The 20,723-nt window shown below is 32.6% G+C and overlaps 1 protein-coding gene across 2 annotated transcripts in view; it reads left to right on the forward strand.

The window, feature by feature from the left end:
• The window catches only part of LOC124533684, a 100,801-nt gene that overhangs the window by 72,476 nt on the left and 7,602 nt on the right, over positions 1–20,723 (forward strand). For both annotated transcript variants that reach the window (XM_047109129.1, XM_047109119.1), the window contains exon 3: positions 12,691–12,784. In XM_047109129.1, coding sequence (XP_046965085.1) covers positions 12,727–12,784 — 58 coding nt within the window. In that variant the 5' untranslated portion in view covers positions 12,691–12,726. The remainder of the gene's footprint in view (positions 1–12,690; positions 12,785–20,723) is intronic.

Here is a 20,723-nt window from a genome sequence, read left to right on the forward strand (position 1 = left end):
TGATTATTTAAGAGTAGGTTAAAAGGACAATTATATGCAATCAGTTCAAATGATAAGTTGTCATAATCGTAGATTAAAAACGGATCTACGATTATGTAACACGTTACAGCATCATATATTTTTAGTTATAAATTTTATGTCATTTTACAGATTGCGTCTTAAATTTGATATGCAAAAAATCTAAAATTAACATCAACAACTGGAATTAATTAATCTGTGACAGTTTTGTAACGAATTGATATAAGCTCTCTGTGAGTTATTACTGACTAAACACAAGACAACTCACTTTTCACTGCAGTTATCAGTATGGAACCTTAACACACTTGTGTAAAACTCTGGTGATAACCCAAAAAGGATACTATTTGAGTGAGCGTATGAAAGCGTTTGTGTTATACAATTTGATATAGGTAAGTATTAACTAGTAACTAGTAAATTTTATTGTCGAACGAATATAATTACTATATTTATAATATAAATGAATTCTACACTATCAACGTCCATAGTATTTTTAATGAATTTTATAATACTAAACAGATTATTATATTAATGTTTAAATTGTTTTATATCTGTTTGAGTTCTACAAATCGTTCGTTTTGTTTATCAACATCAGTGAAACCGTGTCTGCAATTATTTCAAAATCTCCGCTCAATATGAAAAATTTACTTTTATACCTATATTTTTTAGTAATCACGGTATACAAGCTGTATTTCCGTTATTACTAAAATTTTCCACATTTTATCCCGAAATGAACGCCAGCGAAGCTCGAATTCACGAGCGACTAGCGCTGGTAAATGGCCGTTGAACGTCTTTAGGCGTTCAGACGTCGGCTTTAATGTATGTTGCGAGGAATTTTCCGTCGAATTCGAGTCGTATCTACCTTAATTACCGAGGGAAGGTCGCGCCAAATTAACAACAAATACATTAGAATACTCACTCGCATGCCGACTAAGACACGTATAACTTTTCAACAATTTACACGTTTACAGTGTCGTCGTATTTTAAGATGTTCTGTACAAATTAGATTTCTGAACGTAACTTTTCTTAAGTAGAAACGTAAATCTAGATTAATTAAAATTAAACTTTTCATAGAGCTAACTCTAACTCTGGAAAAAAACATGGCGGCTTGACAGCGTTGTTTTTTTTTTTGCGGTATATAACTTTTCCAGCTTCGAATTCTTGAAAATTAGCAGTGTCTTAATGTTCTTGTAATTTTATGCGCAAAACAGTAAGCAAGTTACTTGTAAATTTTATATGCTATCTGTATATTCTTCACCTCATACGATTTTCACGATGTCTGCAGATGAAATATCAATTTCAATTTCTTTTATTGTTATTTATGGGACTTGAACACGCTAACGTTTTATTTGACGAATCGACGCTATACTATAAATACATTTTTTGAATTACAATCGAATATCACGTACTTTCGTCTAAAAATACTTTACTTGAGTCACGTGCGTGATTGGATGAAAGTTTTGGTTGTTTCGTATGTTCCATATTACACCGAAACTACTAATCCAATCAACGTAAAACTATCATTATCATAGTTTAGCTACAAGATTGCTCTAGTTTGTATCTTGTTTATTTGAGAATTATCGCTAATTACGGTTATGTGAAGAAATAAATCGTCGTTTAGCCAGAGTATTTAAGCTGTGAGGCATATATAATCCATAAATATATTACGTAATAAAATAATGGTAATCAAATATTACTTATAAAGACTGAAACCATTACATAAAATCTATACTTAATATATTATCTGTTAATCTGTGTTAACGCGAAACCGTAAATATAAATTTTATAATTTCTTATGACATTATTTCACAACTACAGTCGCTAAAGCATAAAATAAAATTACTCTCGAATTTTCATATTCATACCATTATTAATTACGGTATCGCTTATTTAATCAATATATTATTATTCATACATTAACGACTGGCCAGTCTGTTTCAAACGTTTCGCTAAAAAATATTTTTTCTTTCTAAATTTAAATTTTGAAGCTTTTTGAAGTTTAAATAAATCCAATACGACGTATCAACACTCTTTTGACTGGGATGAAACTAGAATGCTTCCTATAGAACATGAGCGCAGAAGTCATGACAATGGCTTTTATATACGTACTCGTGCCCTCCTCAGGTACAGATAATGAAACAATTTGAAACAACAGTATGAATAATTAATGCCTTGTATTTGGTATTAAATTAAAAAAAAAATGTTATGATTATCTACATTATTTTGGTGGACTTTATAAAATAGGGCAATTGCGAGTAGGATTCGATAAAACATGCACAAACAATCACTTACCTGAAAAAAAATCGGTTGTCGGAGTTGTTCTTATAATCGTACAAGATCATTGCTTCTACCCAAATATCATGATTCTAGGTCAACGCGAAGTACCCTATAGGATTTGATACTCTTTGTGAATGCATGGAAAAAACGACGTAAGACCATATCTTTAGATTGCGTACACTTAGAGGTTTGATATTTGGACAGCTTAAAGAACCTCTGAACTCAGTATTGGATATCAATTTGAACTTTATACGTGTTCCTGTTAGAGAGTCGAGATGGCCCAGTGGTTAGAACGCGTGCATCTTAACCGATGATTGCGGGTTCAAACCCAGGCAAGCACCGCTGATTTATGTGCTTAATTGGTTATTATAATTCATCTCGTGCTCAGCGGTGAAGGAAAACATCGTGAGGAAACCTGCATGTGACAAATTTCATAGAAATTCTGCCACATGTGTATTCCACCAACCCGCATTGGAACAGCGTGGTGGAATATGTTCCAAGCCCTCTCCTTAATGGGATAGGAGGCCATTAGCCCAGCAGTGGGAAATTTACAGGCTGTTACTTTACTTTTTTACTTTACGTGTTCCTGAGAAAAAGGATTTTGACAGACAGATAGAATGACCGACAATAGAATAATCTTGTGATAAGGGTACCTTTCGCAACCTGAACACGGTGTGAGACCTTTTTCAAGAAGAGTATTTTGTATGTTCTCGCTAAATTGCTCTACCGCTCATCATAACTCGTCAGTTCTCCCGGATATACCTTATTTCTGTTGTAGTTTTACGTTAAACTTATACTTTTAATTTATACAAAAATCCCCCACCCCAATTCCACCCATTTGAATTGGAATTTCCCACGTGCTTTCTTAGCGAATACTTACGTTCTATTATTAACTTTTATATATAAACCTCCTTGGATAAAGTGTGATTAGTTTTTTAAATTAAATAATATAAACCTCCTTGGGTAACGTGCAGTTCGTTTTTTTAATTAAAAAATATTGTACACGTGGGTTTGAGATGCGTGTCAACTTTCCAATAAATAATGTATTTTAAATTTAGTCGGTTTTCATTTAACATGCAAAATCATAACGATGTCATGTACGTGGGATTCAAAATCCGAATTAAATCCATTTTGTTTTTATTTAAATCCTGATTGGATCGAATGAATTCGTGCGGAAATATAAAATATTTTTATGTCAAAACATAAAATACAAACGAAAACATATTGTAGTGTTCGTTTTTGTATAAGTCATTTATGTTCTATTTTTAGAAATTTTTTACAATATTTTACGTATTTTTAACTGTATATAATAAATTTACGTGTATTAAAGTTTCGATGTTATTGTTCGATGATTATTACGGCAGAACATGAGGATTTTAATTAAAAAATGTATGTGGGATGAATCATCGATTCAAGTGCGTAATTCGAAGATGATATTTAATAAAAAAATATTTCGATGATTAAATATAATTGTTTTTTTTTTTTTTTAATTAACTAATTGTTAAATTATCTGTGGAATTTGAATATAGAAACGAATTTATTGACTTTGTGAAGTCGGAAACTTGGTGTTGCAAGTTTATCTTTGCTGTGGTTTCTTGTAGACTAGATGCGGTCCGCGGTTTTACCCGCATTAAATATGCTTGTTTAATATATGAGTAGGTATTTAATTAAATGCATAGTACAAAGTAAATGCCCCAAAGTTGCACGGATTGATTTATGTTGAATGTTTATAGACTAATTTTTTATGGAATAGCTTGGCGGACGAGCATATGGGCCACCTGATGGTAAGTGATCACCACCACCCATAGACAATGACGCTGTAAGAAATATTTACTATTCCTTACTTCGTCAATGCGCCACCAACCTTAGGAACCAAGATGCTATGTCCCTTGTGCCTATAGCTGTACACTGGCTCACTCAGCCTTCAAATCGGAACAGAACAATACTGCGTACTGTTGATTTAGCGGTAGAATTTCTGATGAGTGGGTGGTACCTACCCAGGCGGGCTTACACAAAGCCCTACCACCAAGTAGTTGTTGCTAGATATGATAAACTAGTGTTCATTGTGTTTTTATTATTTGTTGTAACGTAATGGGATAGTTTTGATATTATATAATGCAATAGAAGTACATATAACATATTTAGAATATATATGAAAACATTTTTAAATGCGAAGTACGTTTTACTTTTTTAAAAGATTTACTTAGGTTAATTGTGAGATTTCCTCTATTATATTTAATTGTTTTATATTGAATGATAAGTAATCAGAACTGTCCGTTGAGCCGAGATTGTTTATATCGCGATTCACAGAGAGATCTAATACAGTTAATAGTAAATAACGAGCTTAACCACTGATAGGGAAGTGCCCATTAAAAGTTTTAGTATTCAACATATATTGGGCTGGGTTTCTCGAAGTTATGTTAAAAGGACAGAATACCCAAAGGCTTCAGAGACAGTTTGAAATTTATTCCATCTCGCTGCTCCAATAAAGGTCTGACACACAGACATATACGACACATGTTCATCACATGCTAATTCCCTTCATTAACTAACACATTAAAATAAGTAAATAAATATTAGACAACATTAGATACATCAGTCTAATCCCAATGTAAGTAGCTAAAGCACTTGTGTTATGGAAAATGAAAAGTAACGACCGCATCCCCCAAACATCCAGACCCAAGACAACAAAGAAAACTAATGTTTTTAAGTTTTTCTACAACGACTAGGACGGTAATCGAACCCAGGACCTCAGTGGCGTACCCATGAAAACCGATGTACACAATACTAGACTACGCAACTAAAAAAATTGGATCGTGATCAAATGACGTGTTCTATCCCACACCGGCTACATAATCAAATCCCTGATATCCAATATATGCTCTTAGACCGAATCCCTGGAATCCCTAATCGGCTTTTAAACAAACGAGTAAATACGTGTATGTATTTTCTTTTGCTATGTGTTTATTGTTCTTTCATTGTTTTGTATGATTAAATTTTCGCGTTCACTCGCTAATGAGCACTCTGGACTTCCAGATAAACATTCAACTGCTGTGAAGGCACAGACGGAATAATTAACAGCTTCCTTTGTCATGCCACAGTTCACACTTACCTTCCAACATCCAACACTTTTCAAGTTAACGATAGTACCTACAACAAAAGAGAAAGAACAGCTTTGTGTTAAACGCTTAATATTTTTAAATTATTTATCACTAGTATTCTCCTGCGGCTTCACTCGCTTTTTAGGGTGTTAGTTGGTTGATATGTATGAGCAAAAAAAGTAGCCTACGCTATGCCCTTTCTTGGAACTCAAGTTTGCTTCATAACAAATTTCATGTAATTCGTTTCAGCGGTTTAGTCGAAAGATCGACAGACAGACAGACAGAGTTACTTTCACATTTATAATTTTTATATAAATAACAAATTCGAAACCGAAGATTTTAAAGGAACACGTAGTCAATTCCGGGCAAGCATCAGCGATGCTTGAAGCGTTCATGTGCTTAATTTGGGCTTATAAATAGTATCAACAAGATCAAAAACTCCTATCACACTTGTGACCAATTCGCAATGGAGTAGCGTTGTGGATACAGCAGACCTTAGGGAGACACTTCGGTCGTGCGAGAATATGATTTACAAAAAATGTTATCTCCAAAAGTATTTGAATACGCGAAAGATACTGTCTTGTGACAACAAAAACAAAGTTCTGAAGCTCGAAGTGTCGCGTAGGAATTCGGTTATCAGCTTTCCGAAGTTTATTCGTCCTTAGCTAAGCAGTGATACATTTACAGTTTTCAACCGACTTCCAAAAGGAGGAGGTTATCAATTCGTCTGTATTTTTTTTTTTTTTTTTTTTTTTTTTTTTTATGTTTGTTACCTCATAACTTTTCACTGGGTGGACCGATTTTGATAATTTTTTTTTTGTTTGAAAGTTAGTGCTTCCCGTGGGGTCCCATTTTTTTTATTTTTTTTTCCGATGATGGTATCCATGTGAAAACGACATAAGTCTTAAATTTGCATTATGTATATGCGCGACAAATAGGTGAATAACTGAAAATCACGTTAACCAATTTTGATAATTCTTTTTTTATTATAAAATATATACTTCAAGGGTAATTTGGTGAAAGTTTGGTAAGGTTCTGAGCACAGGATCCATGACAAAGTAACGGAACGGAAGGGAACGGAACAATTCTGAGGAGCACGTTAGCGATACTCGGTCGAATCTTTTATTTATAGGTTATTTGGATATTTGAGTCACCTTCCGTAATGTGGTTATGTTTATGTAATTATCATAGTCGAATATTATAATCAACTAGCTACCCACCCCGGCTTCGCACGGGTGCAATACTGATACTAAATATACTACAGAATTTGTTTATATACGACATCACATCGCAAACTTCTAAAATTATCAGTGTTTCTTTACTATATTGTTCATGTTTTATATACACAAACCTTCCCCTTGAATCACACTATCTTTTAAAAAAAACCGCATCAAAATCCGTTGCGTAGATTTAAAGATATAGGGACAGAGAAAGCGACTTTGTTTTATACTATGTAGTGATGGAACTCCTATACGGCTCGCAGTTAGGGTGCGATATGGGGCAGAATTTCTTACTATCTTTAATCAAATTTTGTGTATGTGATGTGATGTCATATGATGTACGAAATATAGTTGGTCTTTTTCAAAGTTTTTTTGCTGAGTTCGATTACAGCTCTTTCGAGGGATCCTTGTAGTTTACGCCGCGTGACGTATTAAATCCGCATTTTCGAAAGTCTATTTTTGCTTTATTCGCAAGTTTCCTTTGAAATTGTCCTCGAAGTAGTTTCTGACTCATATAAAAGGAACGTTTAATCTATCCATATTAAAAAAAAATAGTTAGTCAACATCAGCTTCACTTAAAATCAAAAAATAAATAAAATTTTAACAAAAAGAAAAACCGACTTCAAACAAAACACTATTTTAAAACAAATGAATATGCACGAAAAAGTAATAAAAATAATTGCGTATTCAACATATTTTTTAGAGTCTTCCTAAGTTAAATGAAATGAAAAATATTAGACTACTTAAAAGTCGATTAACGATTATATCATGTAGTTATAATTATTGTTATATTTGGAGTCGGTGTCAGCCAATAAAACCCTACAGTATATCTATCAAAAAACAATACGAGAATACTTTGACAAATATGTTTTTTACAAATTACCTTTTACACAATAATATACTGGATCAATCAAGGGGCTCGTATCGCTTCTTTCTTTTGATTGTTGGGGCAAGGGCACCGTGGCTGACACCGGCTCCAAATATACCAATAACTATAACTACATGATATAATCGTTAATCGACTTTTAAGTAGTCTAATATTTTTCATTTCATTTAACTTAGGAAGACTCTAAAAAATATGTTGAATACGCAATTATTTTTATTACTTTTTCGTGCATATTCATTTGTTTTAAAATAGTGTTTTGTTTGAAGTCGGTTTTTCTTTTTGTTAAAATTTTATTTAGTTACATAAATTCCAAAGTTATTTGGACGAAGAAATAGTTTTCTAATCAATCATTAGTTATTATGTCGCCTACCCAATATTTGCGTCTGCAAATTCCAGCAGTCAGGTATAACAGCTAACGATGTCTAACTTTACTGATGACGTCATGCCATGTAGCTTTTATTCTTATAAAGATCTAGGGGCATCTTATTTATCTTAATTAATTGAGTCTTTTTAGTTATGTGTCTCTCTAATGACAAAATGTTACATAGTTTTATGCAAAAACTGCTACATCCTTATGTCATCATATTCCGAAATTATTAATTAAATCTATAATACACAGTTAGGTAATATTTTATTGATGAATTCTCAAATCGATATGACTATGTCAGAAAGTGACATCGAATATGCTTAAAAAATATTAATAAAGTGGCGCTTGCAGAAGTCTATTACTTGAAAATGCGACTTGATAGTCTTGTTAAAGTGTTATCTGGGTTTCTTTTAACCATACTGATTCGAAGACGATGTGTCCAAATCGTTAAAACACGTCTATTTTAACTGATGATTTTTGCTTCAAATTGAAACAAGCTCCAATAAATTTTTATGTGCATGTGTTGCACTTTTGGATTTTATAAATATTCATTACCCGTTACGTATATAAATAAAAGGGTAATTACAGTACTTTCCACGGCTACTCCGAAGATCAATCGTTTATTCAAGTTTCCGAACATGCTATATATCTCAGCACTTTGTTATTTCATCTTCATCTAACAACCGTCTAGACTATTTCCATGTTCCATTAGGGTAACTTAATAATTTTAGCAAACATGGATGTCAATAAAATACGGCAACATTCGTCTCTGAAATACATTTATAAAAACTTTGACAGTCATTCGTTTTGTTTCTGACTGTGAGGCTTTGAGTGTCATCATCGTGGAAAATCTACATTCTCTTTCAATTTCTTTTTTTATAATCTTCTTTCTTCACAAACCTGCGTCCATGCTTTTTTAGGTACGCTTTTGTATTATAATTATTGGAGTATGTACACTTTTGGAAATACACTTTTAAGATGATTTTTAAGTCAGGCTTTTTATATTTTGTTTGAATTTATTTCGTCTGGTTATGATTAATTTATTTTTTATTATTAAAGTTATTAATTTCGGGATATTTACCATGTTTTTTTATTTTTGTTCGTTGGAGCTCGATATTTCGACATTGTCTACGAATGTCTTGTTCACGAGACAATGTCGAAATATCGAGCTCCACCGAACAAAAATAAAAAACATGGTAAATATCCCGAAATTAATAACTTTAATAATAAAAATAACCATGTTAAGATACTTTTTATTTTATTCTTTCTCTTCTAATTAAAAAACAAATTTCCGGGTAGGAATTGACTTCTGACGCACAGTTTATAATAGTTCGTAAGTTCACAATAATGTTATTAATATTATCATCATTGTTTTTCTTGGAACATTCTCGACTTTCAGGGTGTAGAGATTGTTCTCGTGTTTAAATCATAGGTGTCACCCGTTTATATACTAGACGCTATTATTTCCCGCCAACCAGCGACACACACTACTGCCCGAATCCATTACACGCATGACTGGGATTCTTCCAGAACTTGTACGTGTCACTAGGCCAATAGCTTAAATGTCAAAACCAGCTGATCGCAATCTAAATGCAATGTATTTTACTCAAGTTAACATTACAATAAAGAATTTTTAAATCGCCAGTATTTTAATTTTACCATGACTCAGAAGATCACTTCCCAATGAAAAGAAACGGAAAAAAGCAAATCTTCCGTTTCTTCTCTTGCCCTTGCCCTTTGAGGGTTTTTTATTACTGTTCTTGATCAGTCCTATCTTGGAAACGTATTATTTTAACGAACAATAAGATTTATTGATTTCCTGAGTATTATTTTAAATCTGTTAAATTTCAAGTTGTGATACATCTCATTCTCATATGGATATGGATCCAATCAAAATCAAAAAAATCTTTATTCAAGTGGACTTTTACAAGCACTTTTGAATCGTCAATAACAATTAAGTGAAGCTACCACCGGTTCGGAAAGTAGATTCTACCGAGAAGAACCGGCAAGAAACTCAGTAGGTAGATAGGTACATGGAGTAGGTAAGGTATAGGTAGGTAAGTTGTAATTATGGCTCTGATTATGATCTTATGTTTGGTTTAAAATTTTCATAGACACTTTCCCTGCACACATCATGTACTGAGTTGCAATATTTATTTTTTAATTCTTTTACGCGGCGTACAGTAGAGTTACCAGGCAGAAATTGTCACGTAGGAACAAACAAAAATTTTGCATATTGTTATTGTTTTAATTAACATGAGATTTTAATAACAATTTCTTCATTGTTATTTTATTTTTTAGACATCTGTTCGTTAACAATATCATAAAACAGACTATAAAGCGAAATTAACTTATTTCCAAACGAGAGTCTCAAATCTCTTTTCTTACATATTATTTTAATAATTTTGTCATTGTCATTTATAAACGAAAAATTTATTTAAGATTTTAAATTAAAATGGTTATTTTTATTACTAAAGGTATTAATTTCGGGATATTTATCATGTTTTTTTTTTAATTTTGTTCGGTGGAGGTCGATATTTCGACATCTACGAATGTCTGTCCCGAAATTAATACCTTCAGTAAGAAAAATTTATTTGAACAAATAAACTATGGATAGATTGTGTGAAAGACGATATGGCTGGAAATAATGTTACTTGAGTGTGTGATGATGCCAGACCGAGAGGTAGAAGAAGACACGCTGCGCTTACCGCAAATAAATAAGGATAAGGATTGGGATAAATATTCTCAATCGTGTTTCCCAAGCATCTTTCATTTTCTGTCTCACATGTCTACCCAAAGTCTTACTTTATATAACATCAACAAACAGTAAATTATATAACACATAGTAATAATAATCCCTCGCTAATATGTTGTATGTTAGTAGCCAGCAAGGCCTTCTTCGTTAGTATGCAGATATTTAATTAGCGAATTAGAACAACATCAATACTTGTTAATCAGGGAACTTTTTAAACGTACTGAACTATGTTACTTATGTACAGAAGAAACTAAAAACTTACAAATACGCATTGCAATTTATGATTATCACTAAGGAACATGATTCAGAGATAATCTTCGTTGGTTAATGTTGAGACTGACTAAGCTGAAGGACTTTCTAATACTTTGATTTGAAGGATAATGCTTTCCTTTAATCTTCAGCTTGGTCCAGTCATTTCATATAATACGTCCCGCTGAAAACACAGTAATTTTTATTTATTTAGTTAAATCAAGACATTTTTGTCTACAAAATTCTTCGTATAATTCGAATTCTTAGAAATGTACAGAACTCTTAAGACTAACTCATCATGTTAAAAATGGAACAGAAAAAATACTATGTGCTACAATATCTAATTAAGGAAAAGGTCGTAAACTTACCGTTATGGTAGCGTTATAAAATAAAATTAACGCATTAAATTAAAAAGATACTTAAAAAATCGGATGATAAAAGAAAATGAACTTCAAGTCAGACTTACTAAACATATCATTATCAGCTTGCTTTAAAATGCAATCACTAACTCTTGTAGATCAATATAAAGGGGCAGATTTTCGTGAATTAGTTTTATTAGTTGTACCTATATTTAAGTTCATTTTGGGGTTTTGCATTAATCCTTGGTACGGTAAACATGATTTTAGTGACTAAGTGCAGCACAATTTATACGTCCGTTTAGTATATGCATATATTATATATTCATACATAAACCTACGTAATAAGGAATACCTAATTGTATATAAGCACAGGCACAAGCCAAGGAAACTGTCGGCAGACATTGTCTGCTATCTATTATAATATACAAAACGCTTCTCTGAAACGCGCTGTATCTTCTGATGAATTTTGTATATATTTGTTAGGAAGTTGTTTGTATAAGGAACACAAAATTTATCATTTATAAATATAATAAAAGTCTTTAATTTTATAAAATATACAGGTAACTTTTCAAAACTATATATAGAATAAATATGTTATATTTAAAAACTTTGTTCAAGAAGAAATGGAAAGCCTACAAAAATGGGCGTCCCACATCTCAAGGGACAAATCTGTCTTTAACGTGTTTTTGTAATTCAACACCTACTCAAACATAAGCAGGCCATCGGAAATACAATATGGCGAATTATAGCGAACACATTTTCAAACTTGTTTTGACATTAATACTAAATGCGGGTTTCGTTTGTTAACGGTGTCAGGCAGGGCAGGGGTGGGCAGAAACTTCTACTAGGAACGCAGCGTATAAATAGAGTAGAGTGCGGCCTCTAAAAATATTATTACCGTGAAATGTAAATATAAAATGTTTTGAATTTAAATTGAAATGTTACTGCGTTATATATTTATTTTTTCTCATACAAATATGCTTTTACTTAAACGCCGTAAAATCATGAATGTAATTTACTCACAGTTTGTATTCCGGAAAATTTGACTACCCGATAAGTGGTCATCAATACCCATAGACTCAGGAGCAGTGAGAAAATATTAACGATTTGTTACATCATAACAATGTAAGAAATTGCTCAACGCACAAGTTCTATCTTATCTTAGTGGGTATCTGAGTTGAATGATTGTGATTAATGAAGATAAATTATACGAAATATTATATACGTAAGATATACGCAAATTTTTGAATCTGATGAATTTATAGGTATCATTGACTTTGTTGATCTAACTTATATTTGTTTTAATTCTTGAATTGTACAATAATACGTACGTAATATTTGATTTTAATTCATAAAAAGAATAAGGTTATATTCAAGGTGACCCTTCTATTATTATATAATTCCATATGCTACGTTTAAACAAGCTGTTATCTAGTCTAATGTTCCGAATCTCTGTTTCAGGTCGGTAGAGTGAGCAGCCGTCACCACGCTTTCATCATGACCCTGCACTGGTGGATGCACTGGTTCTGGGTGACGATGCTTCTCACAATTATAGGTACGTTTTGTAAACGCGACACATATATTAACTTCTCCTTATGAGCTGCACCCACTTTATTATTACTGAAACTAAACCATACTCACTAATAATATATTACTGCCTCGACTAATGTGCAATGCATTAGCCACTCTACATTATTAATGATCTTGTTATCAGAACACAACGAATTAACAAAAGTGTGCTACTATAAAAACACATAATCGTTTACCCTTTCCAACCCTATCCAAAAAATACAAGCCAACTCATCATCACATTGAAATATTTGGAAAGCTGATACACCAATCAGACCAATTTTCTACTACCAACACAAAACATTAATTTCCTTTTTTTTTCAATTTCCTGTATATATCAAGGTCACGGCGTAATCTGCCAGCTATTGTGATCAAACCTTGAAAATAAAACAGCAAGCTCATACCATCGTCGTGTGCCAAAAAATGTAATGAGGTCTTTCCTTCCTAAACGATTCTGCGTAACTCCATAACACGCGGTACACTGAAACCATCCTGTTATTAATGAAAGAAACAATGGTTAATGACGGTGATATTATTTTATCAATCTAAATTCGTAGTTCGTACATCCGTCGGTTTTAAAGTGGTCATTATTGTGACTGTTACCGCGAAATTGTTTCAACATTGTGCCGTGTAGCAATTAGTCGTGATGGATCTTCGTGCCAGTCTCATTATTTTCGCTAAGGCTTCGTCGCTACACACAAAAGTAAATGTCTCCGTAATTTATAGCCCATTATAATAGATATTCGAATGAACTTTGAACAAGCAAATAAGAATACAGTTCAGAATAAATACTTTTAGTTCAATATATCATATATCCAAGATGACACAATGTTAAGAAAACGCGGATCTTTACGAATGGACAGTGGGTTTAAATTGAACTTCGTTGGAATTAAAATAAACTTAACCCAATGCTGGGTATATGTTTCACTGATATTAATAAATATGACTCTGAATAATAACGTACTACGTAGTTTATTAACATAAGAATTATAAACATTATGTCCTTAAATATATGTACAAAAATTTTAAAAAGTAGTGCAAGCTAATTGCCGAAATTTGACCGACAGTCATTTTAAACAAAAACATAATATACATTGTTTCGCAAGATAGGAAAAGCTCAGCGGGTCACTTTGTCCTTATCACGAATTAAAGCGACATTGATTTTTAACTTTGACCTGACGTGCGCTGTCATTGGCGATTTTAACGCAAATAATGCATAATGTTTTCTTTACGAATTCAATGTATATACAATAGCTTCCATAAAACTATTAATGCATTACTCCACATAATCTTTTATTGTGCTAAATTGCCAAGTTTATTGATAGACTAGCTGTGCCCGCGACCTTGTACGCGCTTGAATTTAACAAAAATAAAGAATTATTGTATCCTAAGTTACTCCTTATTATATCAGTTATCTGCCAGTGAAAATCCCGTCAAAATCGGTCTAGCCGTTCCAGAGATTAGCCGGAACATACAGACAGACCGGCAAAAAATGTTAATTGGTATATGTACCATGTATACATACATAAGTATTGAGTTAAATAAGGCTATATTAATATTACAAAAAGACACTCCAATTTTATTATATGTATAGATAATGGATACAATAACAATCAAAAATCTGTACAACTTCAAAGCTTTTCAAGGCATAAAAATATGAACAATCTCGTCCTGACAGGATTATTATGATTCAAAACAATATATCGTTTTAATAATGTCTTGTGTGCGTTAAATATAACATTTAAACTAAAGGTCAGATGTAAAACGTTAGTGAAACTTAAATTCGATGGTACATATTTATATTTTAGCATATGAAACTGTATTGACCGACCAAATATGTAGTTAGTACATACAATGGGCTAACTTAATGCCTAGGGGTATTCTCTACCAGTCAACATTTAGACAACACAGAAATTTATAAAAGCGGTGATCAAATAATTACAAACAAAATATCTAGATTATATTTCTGCAGATATTTTGTTAAGAAAAAGAGCCTTATTCAATGTTATTATAAAAGAATAGTAGCCATAACAAATAAAGCCTTCACAAACATTTTTATAACATCACAATATAAGTATGCAATCATAATCAAACATCACAATATAAAACAGTAAAATACTGTAATACATATCGAAGTGGGAAGCTCAATATTACTTGTGTTTTAAGTAGTTTGTGATAGTAAAATGTTAAGACTGTATAAAAATATCGCTAATCTATTAATACGTATTTATAAATAAAATACCACTCATTGCGATATCTTCGAAATCAAAGCTCTGATTGACTTTAAATTTAGCATAGTTACTACTTTTCCAACGTAGATATCTCACTAAGACAGAATTTTTAGACATTTGAACTTTAAGCGATATGGGGCTGTCTTTATATGAATTATATCAGTTCAAAGTACGAATGGACAGCCAATATACCTTATACTATATCGTAATTATTAGTAAGTAAGATTAGTAAGCTGAAGTGGCAGTGGCTGGTCATATTTGTCGTAGAACCGACAACCGTTGGGGAAAACGTGTTCTAGAGTGGAGACCGCGTCTCGGCAAACGTAGTGTAGGACGTCCTCAGGCACGGTGGAGTGACGATATACGCAAGGCGGCAGGCAGGAGCTGGATGCGAGTAGCCGGAGAAAGACCACAGTGGCGTGCACTTGGAGAGGCCTATGTCCAGCAGTGGACAAAAACGGGCTGATGATGATGATGATGATGATGATATCGTAATTGCTAGAAGAAACGTATAGATTCGACATTCTTTATTTAAAAACGTTAATAATTAAAATAAATGACTACAACGGGAGGTCATTTGATTTGTCTTTTACGTGTTGAATGGAATTATAAGGAAACGCTACGTAAATTATTATATCTGAAAAATTTATAGGCATCAGTTGAGAAAATATGAGACAACATGAGACAGCATCACATACATTACTCTGATCCCAATGTAAATAGCTAAAACACTTGTGTTATGGAAAATCAGGAGTAACGACGGTACCACATATTTGTGGTACAACATAGAAAACTAATGATAATCTACATTGATTCGACGCGAGAATCGAACCCGGGACCTCGGTGTGGTGTACCCATGAAAACCGGTATACACACCACTCGTCGTCGTAATATGAGACAATATACATATGTTGTTGAATAAGAAAATTGCCAAGCAAGGAATTATGCGTCAATAGCAAGTTCGATCTCGACCTTCTCAACCATTGGCCAAATGCCTATACAAATTTCAATGCATCGAATTATATTCGAATTCAAATTATTTATTGCATATTATACGACATTAAGAAGATAAATACCATCAAGAAACCCAAGGGTATAATAATTTGAAATTGATGCACGAAATATTCAATAAAGTATCATGATTTTAATAATCTTGTATAGTATCATTTTTTATTTTTATCGTTAAGTTGTATGTTAGGTTATTAGTTATCTACTGCACTACTAATTTTCAAATTTAGAACAGATGTTTACGTGTTAGCTATGTATAGACCGTTATATAAGCGATGGTTTAAATCCAGTGCGCTTACAACACTAATAGTATTACCCTTGACTTAATCAAGGATCCCGCTCGCATGGGTATGGTAATAAACCTCTGTACGAGAAAGGCTTCCGGTAAGGGATTAAACGCATAAGAAGATTAATTCGTGCAAATTCAAATTTTCCATGCATAAGCAATTTCTTTCCGGAATTTCACTCGGTCATTATATCTGCTTCTTACTTTATAAAAGATTTGTAAATTTGAATTTTAACTGATATTTTAACATCTCTTAAGCTGTTCTGTGAGCTATAAACAGTTGTTACACGGAATTAATGCTTCTGCCCTGTAATTATCATAATATTTACATTCCAAATTGCATGCAACAGATTGTCTTTGTTTTATGTAACACGTTTGAATGACGAGCATTAAATAACGTTTCCTACACTAATAGCATCATAAAAATAAAGTGGCTCTAAAGTAAAGACAATTAGATTTTCAATTATTTTTTCATTTAATTTTTTCTAAAGTTACTCTTAATAAACTTGCTTTTAATTGTTTACGGAAATCATTTTGAATTTATCAAAAATAAAATCTCGATATAAATGTTGTATTCAGTTTCGCATATATGTATAAGTAAAGTAAAGTAAAAGCCTGTACATTTCCCACTGCTGAGAAAAGGCCTCCTCTTCCATTAAGGAGAGGGTTTGGAACATTTTCCACTACGCTGATCCAATGCGGGTGGTAGAATGCACATGTGGCAGAATTTCAATGAAATTAGACACATGCAGGTTTCCTCACGATGTTTTCACCGCTGAGCACGAGATGATTTATAAACACAAATTAAGCACATATATATAGTGGTGCTTATATAATGGCGGATGCACGCGTTCTAACCACTGAGCCATCTCAGCTCATATATGTATATACTCTGTAATTTAAGATAGCATATCGTGCCGATAATAAACTTTTTCTCGTTCAAACCGTTTTCAATTATTTTTTATTCGTTGTATAATGCGTTCCTACACTATTTATCCGAGTAATTACGTACTATCAACATACAGTAAGTGGTGCTCAAGCGTATCAGGCAACTGTTTGAAAACAAGTGATATTGGAACGCATGCAAATTTATTTCTACGTTCACAGAGTAGATATTTTAGTGAATATTCTCGTAAGAAAACTGTCTCCAGTCGAATGAAATTCTTCTACTCACTACCAACTGTAACTGCAGCAACGTAGTAGTATTGACCTTGATCTCGAGACGGCTCTTTATTCCAGCACTGGTTACAAAATGTTACTTCCACTTTACTTTTATCGGTATTTCAAATTTTAGACAGATAAGGGTTCGAACCCTTCAAAATGAAGTAGGCGTTACGAGGACTAACTTATCGGTAGCCCTCTCCAGACCCTCTTTCATAACTTTCAGAACATATAATCGGACTTCTACTTGTTAAAAGTTTCCAAGGAACCGCTGTTATAAAAACCGAGAAACCCTTTTCAAACATAATAATTACAGTTATACGAAATAATGCTCGAGAGTTGTGATAGTTTTCGTAATAATTTACGAGTGTTCTGTTCGATAGTTGTGTGAATTCAATCATAAGCGTCTCGTAAATCTCTCAAACTCAAACTCAAATAACTTTATTCAATATAGAAGCATTACACTTACTTATTAATGGTCAATTGAAACACTATCAATTTTTCAAGCAAGAATTAAATGGAATAGAAGGGACGAATGGGAATGTTAATACAGACTAAAAATTGATTTTCTAAACTATATAAAAACTCATTTTTATTACGGCTTTACGGTTATATATCCATATATTATTCTTAAAAAAAGCAAGACGCTTTTTAGAAAGTATATTTTGATTTAAAACTAAAGATACCTTAAACTATCCTTGATATATAAAATCAAAATCGTTTAATTTTATTAGTAGTACGAGTAGGATTTTATATGATTTTTGAAATCGACATTTATAGAACTATATTGAGTAAAACAATCACTGGTTTGGAAAGCATTCTAACGCGAGGCCCAACAAGTAGTTCTGTAGTTACTCTCTTCCTATCTACTCTATAAAATACTAGCGGGCCGTCCCAGCTTCGCACGGGTGGACTTAAACTTTTATTACTAACTTTATTTTTTTATATGAATTAACTTTTTACCCACCTTGATGATTTATGCCTTATCTTTTCTAGCAATGAAGAAAGCCTATGTTACTCGTGGATAATATAGCTTTTGAATGGTGTAAGAAGTTTTAAAATCGGTCCAGTAGTTTTTGAGCCTATTCATTACAAACAAAGTTTTACTCTTTATAATATTAGTATGGATATATGTATTGACGACCTCCGTGGTCGAGTGGTGTGTACACCGGTTTTCATGGGTACGCTACTCCGAGGTCCCGGGTTCGATTCCCGGCCGAGTCGATGTAGATTATCTTTAATTTTCTATGTTGTCTTAGGTCTGGGTGTTTATGGTACTGTCGTTACTTCTGATTTTCCATAACACAAGTGCTTCAGCCACTTACATTGGGATCAGGGTAATTTAAGTGATGTTGTCTAAGAAAAAAATCCTAAAAGACAACAAGTATTAGTTCCACGCTGTTTTATCATCGATATAGTCTTGTGTTGTTTCATTGTTGACTCCGTTACGTTTAAAGTTGCCGTAACAATGGTCATGACAATAGGTTTACGATTAATCCAAGCGCATATAGAAATTTTTCAGTGAAACCATACAATTTAAATCTCTAGATCGATTTCTCTTTTCATGGTTCTGTCTTTTCTAACCTAGTAGGCACGGGTGACGCGAAGCCTTTTACGACGATATGAACACGATAGTTTTCATTCGACTTTTATCATATATAAGAAAATAAGAATCGATGTGAAACAGAGTATTGCATACATCGCCAATGCGCTACCAACTTTGAACGAAATGTTATCCCTTGTGCCTGTAGTTATACTGACTCGCTCACCCTTCAAGCTGGAACACATCAGTACTGAGTACTGTGTGTCTTTACACAAAGTCGTGAGTTCAAATCGTGTGTGTGTCAATTATGTATCCAGCTATAGTAAGACACAAATTAGATGTAGCATCGGAAAATGCAATGGAATGAAAATAAAACCGATTAGTGCCGATTTACACAACCAATAGAAATAGCTCCCTAGCGCGCCATTCGACGCTATTCGTCGCTATAGATTCACACGTCAGAGAAAGCAAGTGCATATAAAGCGACGCGTCAAATTGACGAATATATTAGGTCACATGATATTACAAGTTATTACGTTTGTGCAAAGATCATATTCGCGTGAGAAATAAATATTGATAATTTGGGATAGCGTACTTAATTCGGATGTGATCGGTTTTACGAATTTTGCCGATGCAACATCTAAGTTGTGTCGTACTATACTAACACGATTACCGCAATGGAATTAACTCTATTTTTTTCTTAAAAGAGAGCCCGTTATACTTTTTTAATGGATTCTTTAACTACACAATCGATAACTCAATTCAATAAAATGTTGCAATTCGCGGGACTTATAAAAAGTCAATCAATTTCTCTTTATTCAAGTGGTCTAATAAAAACACTTTTGATAGTGTTGAATTAAATGTAAAGCTACCATCGATTCGGAAAGTAGATTGTACCGAGAAGAAACAGCAAGAAACTCAGTAGTCACTCTTTTCCACTATTTTAATTACAGAGAATAGCAGTAAAGAACAATCACATTGTTATATATCCTGCTTAGAATAAAGAAATAAAGTCACGCTTTTTCATCTTTAATATATAAAATTATTATTATTTATTCATTTTTTCGACATGACATTTCAAATTTTAAATAGGCCAAGTTACTGTGTCTATTACCAAAATAATAACAAAATTTAATACTAATTATTAATAAAAACTAGTCCAACATCAAAGTCAAGGTATTATTAATAATTAATTAATTAGTCCAGTATCTTCCTCTACTTGGTGCTGTGAAGGTCTTAAAATCCTTTGTTTTTACATTGTACGAGATCACCTTACCTTATATATCTTTTATGCATCACATATTTATTGAATTTAATTAGATAGAATTTGTTTATCGTAATATATGACTATCAATTTTTGGTTTGTCATTAATTTAATACGCCAAGTCTAGAGAGATGGTATACTGAGTAGAACTAATCTTAATCTGTAAGATATTACTCGCTTAATTTGTGTTGATTATTAATAAGTGCTGTGCTAAATACTCTTTGAATTTTACTAAAATATATGTACGAATTTTGGACCCTATGCATTGAATGCAAATTTATTGTAGGTTTAAAAATATGCAAAGCTAATGCGATCATAGAAAAATTGTTTTTTCCGTCTAACGACAAAAACCTAAAAGTTATTGGAAAGTAATTATTAAAACATAAAATTGTATTGCAAAAATTAATAATATCCCATGACACATGATTGATT

This window comes from Vanessa cardui, chromosome 1 (genome assembly GCF_905220365.1).
Source record: "Vanessa cardui chromosome 1, ilVanCard2.1, whole genome shotgun sequence".
NCBI classification, from domain to species: domain Eukaryota; kingdom Metazoa; phylum Arthropoda; class Insecta; order Lepidoptera; family Nymphalidae; genus Vanessa; species Vanessa cardui.